Source organism: Gekko japonicus, unplaced genomic scaffold, assembly GCF_001447785.1.
Source record: "Gekko japonicus isolate JY-2015 unplaced genomic scaffold, Gekko_japonicus_V1.1 scaffold1967, whole genome shotgun sequence".
Taxonomy (NCBI): Eukaryota; Metazoa; Chordata; class Lepidosauria; order Squamata; family Gekkonidae; genus Gekko; species Gekko japonicus.
The window spans coordinates 238,629-250,220 of NW_015175421.1; the positions used below are offsets into that span (position 1 = coordinate 238,629).

The 11,592-nt window shown below is 47.6% G+C and overlaps 1 protein-coding gene across 2 annotated transcripts in view; it reads left to right on the top strand.

The window, feature by feature from the left end:
• The window catches only part of UBE2M (ubiquitin conjugating enzyme E2M), a 14,922-nt gene extending 4,577 nt beyond the window's left edge, over positions 1-10,345 (top strand). Inside the window, exons 3-6 of one of the 2 annotated variants that reach the window (XM_015425798.1) lie at positions 879-917; positions 5,337-5,440; positions 6,777-6,840; positions 9,284-10,345. In XM_015425798.1, coding sequence (XP_015281284.1) covers positions 879-917; positions 5,337-5,440; positions 6,777-6,840; positions 9,284-9,424 — 348 coding nt within the window. In that variant the 3' untranslated portion in view covers positions 9,425-10,345. The remainder of the gene's footprint in view (positions 1-878; positions 918-5,336; positions 5,441-6,776; positions 6,841-9,283) is intronic. The other variant, XM_015425800.1, reaches the window with a different exon arrangement.
• Positions 10,346-11,592: the final 1,247 nt, after the last annotated feature.

The following is an 11,592-nucleotide window of genomic DNA, read 5'->3' on the forward strand; positions in this document are numbered from 1 at the left end:
GAAGGCTTCTGGTTTCTAAGTATCCATGACTGCTAGACTGTTTTGACAGCAGCTGGAAAATGCAGCTTTCTTCTCTAAGCAGAGGCTGGCCGTTCACCTGTGGTTCCAACTCTGTTTTTTTTGGGGGTGGGGGGGTATAACTGTTTGCATTTCTATCCCAGTCCTCTGGAATTCCCAGTCTATGACAAATTAGAGCAAACAGTTGGGAGAGGGAGCAGGGTAGGGTGACTCAGTGGGTTGAATCCAGACTACATTTGCCAGTGGCAAAATGAAACTCTCATGGCTCCCATTGAACCCCATGCAGTGCTGCACCTGAGGTATAGGGGACCATAAGGGGTCTGTGCTGGGAAGGGGAACATTGCCAGTTTAGTCTGGATCTGGCCTATTGGTTGAAATCTGGCATTGGGCAACGCAGGACAACCTACGCAGAGTTCGTGATTTTTGCGGACTGTGCTCAAATTCGACTTCTCTGATTCAGGGACTGGGGGAGTCTTACTTTAGAATTCTAAATTCAGCTCTCCTCTCTAGCTAAGCTTTTTTTTTGGGGGGGGGGCATTTTGTATGTGTGTGTGTCTGCACCTGGAAGTCATGTTGACCTCTGGTGACTGATCCCTACTGGGGGCCTGGACAATATTCAGAGAGGTGGCTGAATAAAGCCTGCCCCTGTCCTCCCAGCGTGGTATTCCAAAGAAGTCTCCCATCCAAGTACTAACCACAGTCGACCCTGCTTAGCTTCCGAGATCTGACGAGATTGGCCTTGCCTGGATAATCCAGGTCAGGGCTCCTCCCTAGCTAATCTTTATGAGTTTTTCTTTCTGTTTTGTGTGGAGTTCCAAAGTTGCTTATGATTTCCCCCCCTTTTAATTCTTGCTTTACAGGGCTTCTATAAAGGCGGGAAGTTTGTTTTCAGTTTTAAGGTAAGCGGTCTCCCTATTCTTTGGTGTTGTCCCTAGGATAGTTTACTTTGGCCCCGTTCACACGGAGGATTTGCCGCGGGAGAGCTACGAGTGCATGGCGGATTATCCGGGCCTGATCACACCGCAACATCTGGGAAGTGGAGCGCACCCGTGGCATACCGCCGAAAATGCGGGATTAAAAACTACCTGCTCGGAGGTACTAGCAACCAGTTTGCCATGGGCTGCCTCCGGAGTCCCTCGGTGTGATCGCGCCTGCTGTGGCTTTTCCCTCCGGCTCCTCGTTGATGCGCAGGCGTGGAGGGAAGGAACCGTAGTGTGCCGCCGACGTGTGGGATCGCGTTATGGCGGCTCTTATTTCGGCGCGGCGAAAAGCCCCGCCTCCCCCCTGCGTTATCCGTCCCGTTGGCTGTAAGATCTTGTTTCAGTACACATTGAGGACAACTTGTTATAGGTCACTGCCGTGTGGTACATTTTGCTTACCCAATATTGTGCTGGCTAAAGAGAACAGCTAGATTGTCTCGGCTGTTTCAGTAAGCCACTTTATGTGGCAGAGTGACTTCCATGTGTGAGTTGAAGGGAGAGTTATAGGGTTGACTCACTTAGAAGAAAAAAATCTCGAGAGGCAGTCAGGTTAATTGCTTAACAAAACCTGGAGTTTTGTTGCCCCTTAAAGATGAATTCCGTGAGAGGGGCCACGCTCAGCTGTAAAGCATCTGCTTTGGATGTTCAGGGTCCCAAGTTCAATCCCGAGCAAGTCCAGTTAAAAGGGGATGGTAGATGTGAAAGACCTCTGACTGAGACCCTGGAGGGCTGCTGCCAGTCGGAGTACACAAGACTGTTCAGGGGTCTGATATTAGTACAAGGTGGATACATGTGTTCATGAGCCAGTGCGCTGCAGTGGTGTCAGACTGGGATCTGGGAGACCCAGTGTCGAGTCCCTGCTCTGCCGTGGAGGCTTGCTGGGTTACCTTGGGTCAGCTATCTGCCTAACCAGTGCCGTGGGGTTGTGAGGATAAAATGGAGGAGTGGAAAATGATATAAACCTCTCTGGGTACCCACTGGGGATAAAGATGGGAGTATAAATGAAGTAAAAAGACAAAAAAGAACTTGGTTAGCATGCATAATTGTACATGGCAAAAAGTATAAACCATGAGATCCACAAAATTATGAAGTATAAGCGGTGCAGTATATCACACTGGTACCTAAACTCAGATGTACCGAAGCTAAGCACAGTGACCATTCCCAAGAGCAGTCATTGGTGACAAGACTCCAGGGTTTTGTTATGAAGACTAGCATCTGTACTGAGAGAGGAAATGCCTTGTCTGTTTCTCAAGGCTGGAATAAAGACAAATTTCCTGATAAATAAAGACAAGTTTCCTGATAAATTCCAATACAATAATTTCCCTTCAAAGTTCTTTTGTTGAAGAATGGTGCCTTTTAAGTCAGCAACAGTGTGTCCTGGGAAATTTGTCTTATCTCACTTTTGCTGCTCTTTCTCCAAGCAACTCAAGGGGGCATGCATGGTGCTCTCTTCTCCCTTTTGTCCTCACACCAACCCTTTGAGGGTAGGCTGGGCTGCAAAAGAGTGACTGGTCCAAGGCCAACCAGTTTTGTGGCTGAGCAGAGATTCAAACTTGGATCGCCCCCGTTCCAGTCTGGTGGTCTAGTGACTTAGTGGCTCAAAGACCAAAATGTTCTACTTTTGTAGCAAACCCCCCCAAAACATGATCCTGTCCATCTTGAATTCTGGGTTCGCTTGAGAAGGTTGCTGAGTGAAATTGAAGCTGTCTTACGCCAAGTCTGGTTATTAACCTTTCCAAATTGGAGAACGAGTGATAAAACTTTAAATTGCAGCCTGCTTTAAACTTGTTTTTAAGAATAGATGTCCATAGAAAAAAAGGTAAAGGTTCCCTTGCTCGAAAGCCAGTCGAATCCGACTCTAGGGTTGCGGTGCTCATCTCCGTTTCAAAGCCGAAGAGCCAGCGCTGTCCGAAGACGTTTCCGTGGTCATGTGGCCGGCATGACTAAACACAAAGGCGCACGGAACGCTGTTACCTTCCCACCGAAGTGGTACCTATTTATCTACTTGCAATTTCTTGCTTTCGAACTGCTAGGTTGGCAGGTCCATAGAAAGCAGGATATAAAAAACACGGGCAAGGGCAGATGGTGCAAAATCAGGTAAAAATACATTTTATTACCAATTACATCTCCAAAAACTCGTACGCATTTTGCTAATAGGCTTCATCAGGGGAATCTGTAATATATAATAACAACACTGAGTCTACATAAGTATGGTTAAAATTATATAAATAAGATATTATATTAAAGATTAAAATCCAGGTCCTAAAATAAATGAATGTTACTGACCTGTTCGTCTTACATTTCATTTAGGCACAGAAAGAAGATTTCTTTAATTTTGAGTCAAAACCTGTTGGGTGCTGGACAGCCTTATCTTATCTCTGTTCTTTACAAGGAGGTTCTCTTCCTCATGCAATCTCAAGGACAGAATAAGCTCTAGTGGTTTTGTATGTGACTGATATTTTAGGACCTGGATTTTAACCTTTAATACAGTATCTTACTGATATAATTTTAACTATATTTATGTAAACTCAGTGTTGTTAGATATTACAGATTTCCCTGATGAAGCCTATTGGTGAAATGCGTAGGGGATTTTTGGAGATTTAATTAAGTAATAAAATATATATTTTACCTAATTTTGCGCCATTGCCTTGACCCTGTTTTTTTAATCGCCTATGGCTGGTGCGGCTCTTTATTTTTTTGTTCACAGGAAGCAGAAATGAGAAGATCCTAGAAGGCTTCCAAGCGATGCCTGCTAATTGGCAAGGGAGTTAATGATAGCGAGCACCAATGTTCCCTCTAAGCTGTGGAGTCTTGTGAGCAAAAATTCTACTTTGTGAGCTACTGGCATTAAAGTTGTGAGGAAGCGATTAGGCTACTGCAGAAATCAGTTTGCTCTGGAGCCCTCCTTCCTGAGCTAAGGCAAAAATGTGTGAGCCAGAGGCTAAAAAACTGTGAGCTAGCTCACACTAACTCTGCTTAGAGGGAACACTGGCGAGCACCCATCAGGAATGGTTCCATATAAGCCTTTGTCATTTGCGTTTGATATTTGCGTATAATTTTGAAGGGACTCTTTTGGAAAATGCCTCCTTTTCAGATAAATATTTATTTATTTATGTTTCATATTTGTATCCCGCCCTCCCCGATGGGCTCAGGGCGGCTCACAAGGGCAAGGTAATTAGCCGTGCCTTAAATAAAACATCTAAAACATAATAAAAACATCCAGCACTTAAATACAACAACGGTGCTCAGTCAATTACATATCATAATCCAAGATGGAATCAACACAGTCCTAGGTGGTACTCCCAATGGCGACGGCTTATCAGATCTTCTTTATATAATCCAGGTTCTTCATCAGGGCCTCGTCAGTGCATCCTTTAGGATACCATGACGGTGATGGTATAGTCATCTTCTGCAATGGGACCAATTCCTGTCCTCAGAGAACATGTTGCAGTGTTTCTTAAGGGTTTTTTTTTGTTCGTTTTTGCTTTCATTTGGGGAGCTAGTGTGGTGTAGTAGTTGCAGGGTTGGCCTAGGGTCCGGGAGAACCAGGTCTGAGTCTTCACTCTGCCATGAAAGGCTGCTGGGTGACTTTGGGCCGGTCACACGCACTCAGCCTCACCTCGCCTCACTGGGTGGTTATGAGGATAACAGTGGAGGAGAGGAGAACAGCTCTCCATTGGGTCGAGGAATGGTATCAATTAAGTGGATGAATAAAAAATAATTGGAGCACACCTGCTGCCTTCACCCACCATAATCTGGCACCTAATGATGATCAGCAGTGGCAGTTTCCATAACTTGGCAGACTTCTGAGTGCTACTGGCTGAGATCTGTGAGCTCTGGGCATGGCACACAGTAGAGATGCCAGGTAGCCACGAGTGCAAGTTCAGTGCATGAAGTAGCCCTAAGTATTGAACACACAAGCTGCCTTGTACTGAATAAGAATATCAGTCCATCAAAGTCATTATGGTCTACTCAGACTGGCAGTGGTTCTCCAGGTTCTCAGGCAGAGGTCTTTCACATCACCTGTCCCCTGACTCCTTTCAATTGGAGATGCCAGGGATTGAACCTGGGACTTTCTGCATGCCAAGCAGTTGCTCTCCCACTGAGCCACTGAAATACTGAGGAAGGAAAAACATACACTGTGTTAAATAGTATCACCGTGTGAAGGAATCAGAGCAAGATATAGGAGAAGCTGACCTGAGCGTAGAAGGTCCGTATCTTTTACAGCTGGTCACCTTACCAAGATTGTGATATGGGGCTTGGGGGTAATGAAGTTTTGGTGAGGACCAAGGGAAGGTTAACCCCACTGTGTCTTTTTGTCTTGAATCTCGACTGCAGGTGGGGCAAGGCTACCCTCACGACCCACCCAAGGTGAAGTGTGAGACCATGGTGTATCACCCCAACATAGACCTAGAAGGCAACGTCTGCCTAAATATACTCAGGTACCAAGCAGGGTCTGCTGCCCATCATCACCTCCAGCTGTATGTTTTAGTTGTGGGGATAGTTACATGTACTGACTCCCTCACTCTAAGGGGAGCATTTATCGTCCACATGACCACATGACCATATCTTTGCAGCCCCTTCTTGCTGTCTCTCAGTTGAGTGCTGAACTTTGTGTTTATGTTTTGTTTTTGGACTGGAACGCTGTGCTGACACTCCTTGGGAGCGTAACCTGGTGAGCTTCTCTATAACTGCAGTGTCAGAAATGGTTGGTAATGCAGTTACAAAAACGTGCCTTTAATTGATCTCCTTCAGGCATTCGAAGCTATTTATCAACATTCATCGGTGTAATTCCCTGACAATTGCATAGGGTTTTTTTTGGGGGGGGGCAAAATGCCCAGAGAAGTGGCTCTACAATATTGCTCTTTTAGAACATTGTCACCTGCACATTAGTAAACAACGTCTCCAGAGTACAGTCGCTTTACATTTTTCCCCCCTGTAAGCAGAAAACACTGGGGTATAAACAGCCCCAGAAAAATCAACTGATTCTCACATTTGGGATAGGCCTGCTCCCATCAAACAGTGTGGCTAGGGAAGCTTTTTAGACTGGGTTTTGTGTGTTTGTGTATTGGGGTAAAAACAAACAACAACCCTGTGTTACTTCTAGCAGATTCTTATCCAAGTAAGTAGTGTTAAGTGCTCAGAAGTGATACGGCCCCATTGTTTCCACAGAAAGATGAGGATCTGATATTCTGTAGAACTGATTTGAGTGGAAGAGTGAGAAAGAAATCTAAACAAAGGGTGTTGGATTCCAACAGCTTTTCTGCTGGTGAAAAGGAGGAGGTTGCCTTTGGCAACTCAGAAAGGCTACAGTGGAAGTCCGGGGACTTGCATGGGCAAAAGCAATGTGGGATGCAGTAAGGAGAAGAGCTGGTGGACAGGATTGGGTGCAAAACCTGGCTGGATCCAGTCTATTCATTTCATCTTACGTGAAAGTGTGTATCAAGGCTTTAGGTATTTAAAACAGGCTCTGGGAGTTAAACATACTTCCTTCGGCCACCAAAGCCAGATTTTTTAAAATGGGATGTATTTCTGCTCCAAGACATGTTTGGCTTGGGGCAGTGATACGCCCCAAATACAGTTTGGATAAGTGTTTTCACACCATTTTCACTGGGCTAAACACACTATCCTGACCCTTTCTCAGATGACCGCTTCTCCCTGCGTTTGGTGTTGCATCACGGCTTACTGGAGCCTGAACCTAAGTTGTGCCCTTTGGTTCTGTTTCTCCTTCGAGTTGGATCGCTGTCCTCATCTCTCTTCTGTTCTTCTGTCCCGCAGAGAGGACTGGAAGCCCGTACTAACAATAAACTCTATAATTTATGGCCTGCAGTATCTCTTCTTGGTGAGTATGTGTGGAAATGGAAGCCCAGGAAGGGCGGGGAGGATGGGGAGGAAGGCCTTGTCCAGAAATCTGCCTCTCTGTCCGTCCGTACACAAGCTGAGCAGAGTATGTATCTAAGGGGGGGGGAGCGGCATAAAAAATAGGAAGAGACACATCCCCCCCCCCCCCACACACACATTTTCTGAGTGATAACTGTGTCCTGGAAAGGCAAGCAGGAGGCAGGTGCTTCCCTTTGCGTGGGAAGTGTTTCTGTTTGGGTGGGAACGTATATACAGATGGATAGGGCGCTTTGGTGTCAGTCTGTGAGGAAAACTTGTTAAGGGGAATTGCCTTTTATGCAATACGTTTTGTCCGTATCTACAGAGCCCAAGGCAATTTGGATGGCAGATACTCTGGCCTTCTCTTTGTGGCCCAGTTTGGCCCTCCCCGGTATTTCCCATTAATGTGTGTTTGTTTGACTGTATTGCCACACTTCTCATATTTGATCTGCTCTGTGTTTTGGAGCTTGAAACAGCGAGGCAGTGGAGTGATTTTTCAAAATAAGACAAAAAGTTACCATCAAAACACCCCTTTGCCCTCAGTCGGAAGCCCTGTGGATGTATGGGGTGAAGGCCACGTGATTGGTTCAGGCCAGGTGCAAGGCCGGTTGGTACCACTGGCAAGGACCACAGGCTGCCGGTGGCCCAGGAAGGGTTCTGCTGAATGCAGAAGCGGGCTTTCACTTTTGCTGCCTATCCCGTGATTTTTCTTTTCTAATTGTCTCTCGAGGGCATTGTTCGGAGGGCCGTCTCCTCAGTGGAGAGCTCTCGTTTTAGGAAAACAGAATCTTTGGCTGCGTTGACAAAAATCATATTACATGTCTTGCGAAGGGAATGTCGACCTCAGTCTGCCTTTTCCCAGAGCAAGCTGCGAGGCGGTATCTGAAACCTACATAGCTATTTCCTCTGTAGGTCGGAAAGACCTTCTCTCTTTCTGATGCTCTGTGGGGGCTGGCCCATGACTCTTCTGCTGCTTGACGTGGGAGACTGGGCACAGTGGTGACTGGCTGAACGAAAGCGTTTGCTTCCTGTACTTCTAACTTTGACAAAGCTGCAAAGGTAACATACAGAGCAGAGGAGAAATGGAGCAAAAACTGGCAGAGTAGCATCAGCGAGAGAGTTCCAAAAAAACCCGAACAGGATGAAAGAGAGCATAAGCAGCAGCGTATACTAATGCCGTTGCTAAATAGCCCAACAGAGGTACGGTTGGATCACGTCAAAAACATCTGTGCACGGGACAACTTCTGTGTATGGAGGTGTGTATTCCCTGCCTATCCCCTCCTGCAGCAGCCTGATACTGTTCCTGGGACACTTTCCCTAGGAGACGGGTGGGGCCCTCCAGGAGCAGAAGAGGTCGCCGAAAGGCAGTGGGAGGGGGTCAGTCTGCAAAAATCTCTCCTTCCTTGCATGTGCTGATGTGTTCCATGGGATCTGACCCACTGTGCATATTTAACAGCGAAAACAGAATAGATTCTAGAAAGCAACTGGAGCATCAGAACCATCCAGTCAACAAAGTCCTCGACAAATAAAAATGTGTTCATCCAGAGCCTAAAATCCCATGATCCTGGGGGAGGGAGCCTCTGAAGAGAGTCCTAAGTGCTCGGCAGACTTCTGTGGGAGCCAGTTGGCCCTTAGAATATGGAATTTGTATCTCTTGCTGGAGATTTTACTAAGCTTTGTGTCTTGCTCTGTTCATTTTGGACTAATGGAGAAATCTTGTACTTAGGGACAGAAGTACGTCAAAGCATGAGTTTTCAAAGTCCTCCTTAGCGTTGAGTAGCATTGGAGAGGTGCTGGGGCAGAGAAGTATTACGATTCAGCAAGTGAGTGGCACACTTGCTTATATTTGCTTATCCTCAGGGCAAAGGGGCAGAGTACCAACCACCAATGCTCCCTTTAAGCTGTCGAGTCTTGTGAGCAAAAATTCTACTTTGTGAGCTACTGGCATTAAAGTTGTGAGTGAGCCATTTGGCTACTGCATAAATCAGTTTGCTCTGGAGCCCTCCTTCCTGAGCGAAGACAAAAATGTGTGGGCCAGAAGCTAAAAATCTGTGAGCTAGCTCACACTAACTCAGCTTAGAGGGAACACTGCCAGCCACAGAAAGACCCTTTTTGGTTCCTCTCCGACTTTGTTAGGTGCCTCCAGGGCACGTTGAAGTATCTTTCAGCAGCCATAAGATCTAGTCACTTCCTTTCTTGCATGGGTGAACTCTTGTTGAATTTTTGACAAATAGCAAATTCTGCCCATGTACAATACAATTAGTAATGGAATATGTGCGTTTTAGTACGCAGGACAGCTTGTACTGGATTGGGGTGTCTGTGTGCTGAGCTGAGTGGAGCCCAGTTGGCAAAAGGACAAGAACGAAGGTGTCAGCATTTAACAGTCTGTCTCTCTTCCTCCCTAGGAGCCAAACCCTGAAGACCCCCTGAACAAAGAGGCTGCCGAAGTCCTCCAGAACAACAGACGCCTGTTTGAGCAGAACGTCCAGCGCTCTATGCGGGGCGGCTACATTGGCTCCACTTACTTTGAGCGGTGCCTCAAATAGAACTGACCGGCTCCGGGCACAAACATGCCCTCCCCCTGCCCCTTCATCTCCCTTCCAGCTCTCCTAAGGGACTCTGCCAACACTGCTGCCTTCAGCCACCAAGGGGGCACAGGAGTCAGGAATTGGCAGGGCCCCCTTCCTTTCTTTTTCTCCCCCCCTCCTTCCAAGCCTGCTCGCCTTCTTACCACCCATTGCCAGCCTGGGGCCTCAGCAGCCGCTGCCTCACCAAATCCTCATCTCTCTCTCTCCGCTCTCCCTACGTGCTGCTGTGGGGGGTGAGGGGTGAGGTTACTGCTGCTTCTCTGCCCCACCCAATGTGTTGGGGTAGCCATCTGCCCAACAGGGGCGAGTGGGACCCCATGCTGGTGCCCATCTGCCTTTGGAGGGGTGCTGTGGTTTTGCTGCTAAGAACAGAAAGACACCCCCCCCGTGCTCTGGTGCCCCCTGCCTGCCATGCAGTGCAACTGCCCCGCACAATCTGTGGGCCACTTGCCTCTCCTTTCCTCCTCCCCTGCTGGGCACCAAGGCTTCGGAGCGTAACTATTTATTACATGGGGGAGGGGGAGGCTCTCGAGGGGCCGGATGAGTCTGGAAGGCTGGGGAGGGGTGCTCAGCCCCCTCCCCTCTGCTCCAGGCACTGGGGCTTCGGGGAGGGCTGGGTCAGTCCTGGGATATTCCTTTTAGAATCAACTCACTTGTGTGTCTGGTTTTTAAGGAAAAAAACAATAAAAAAAAACCACCAACCAAACCAACCAGTGCTAATAATAGTAGTAATAAAAGATGTTAACTGGGGCAGTGCCGTGTCCACCAGGGCCTGCCCAGCAACAAACTCGCTGCCTCTCCAGTGACGTCTGCGAGGCCCTGGCCAAATAAAGCCACTGTACTTCTAGTGTGTTGGGTTATTAAAGGGGAATGTTAAGCGCACTCAAATTCAGCCCTCGTCTCCTCTTGTTTTCTGCATCCTTCTGCCCTGGTTGGGGGGGGAGGGCGGATCTTCTCATCTCCTAATCTACAACATGGGCTTTGTGTGTTTCTTAACACTCAAGGTGAAACTGGAGTGGATCTGTTGTCCTTAACCCTGGAAGAGTGAGTAGGAGGCATGTGTGCAAGCCATAGAAACAAAGACCTTGGGGGGGGGGGGACCTAGAGGTTGAAGGCTGCTTCATTCAGGGTAGGTACAACTCCAAAACTGCAGAGAGGGTTCTGTTCTTTCTGTAGTCACAGAGGGAGTGTTGAAAGATGCAGAAAGCAGGAACTACCCAGCAAAGTCTGCACAGATTTTTCCCTTGTGTTCAGAGTGGCTTGCTGTTACTTTGGTTGCACCGGAGCTGTGATTTTTCACCCTGATTCTACACATGCAGACCAGAGACTGGCTTTCTTGAAGCCACTTAGTCTTCTGTATCTGCGTGATCCAACGTCCTGACTGCATTTTGGTCATGCTTCCACAGGAGGATTTTCCGGCCAGTGGTAGATTTCTGCCTGCAGCCTGGCTACTCCTCTTTCCTCTGAGTTCACAATGTTGTGGCTTTCGGTGTAAGAGCATAAAGGAATCTGCATTTGAAAAGGACCCTCTGTTCAGTTGTTCATACGGGAATGACAGGTAGTTACTTCGAATACCTGAATAGAAGCTCTTGACTCCCTGCAGGAGTGTTTCTTTCCAACTTTAGCCACTGTTCTCTCAAGGGCAGTTCTCGAGAGAGCTCTCTCAGCCCCACCTACCTCATAGGATGTCTGTTGTGGGGAGGGGAAGGGATTATAAACTGCTCTGAGACTCCTTTGGGTAGTGAAGGGCTGGGTATAAATCCAATCGCTGCTTCTTGTTCTCACGTTTCCTTACTAGAAATACATTTTAGGTTGTAGGACAGAGCCAGGTAGGGAAGGAGCAGCAGCTGTGGTCAGTTAGGAAAGGCTGATGAGACCAATGCTTTTGTGGCCAGGGTGGTCGGTTGGTCCCTGAAGAGACAGGCTTCACATCTTACTTGTGAACCAAACAGGCCTGTTCGTGTTCTAGGTTGGGGGGGGGGGGGAATAGCTCTGCAGGTTTCCGCCCTTTCCTCATATTCTGTGTTTTTGCCTGACTGCCTGCAGATGCTCCTGATCTTGGCTGCTTAATGCTGATACCCTTGATCCTTTGGACACAGTTCCTACTGCCCCTTCTGCCCCCACTG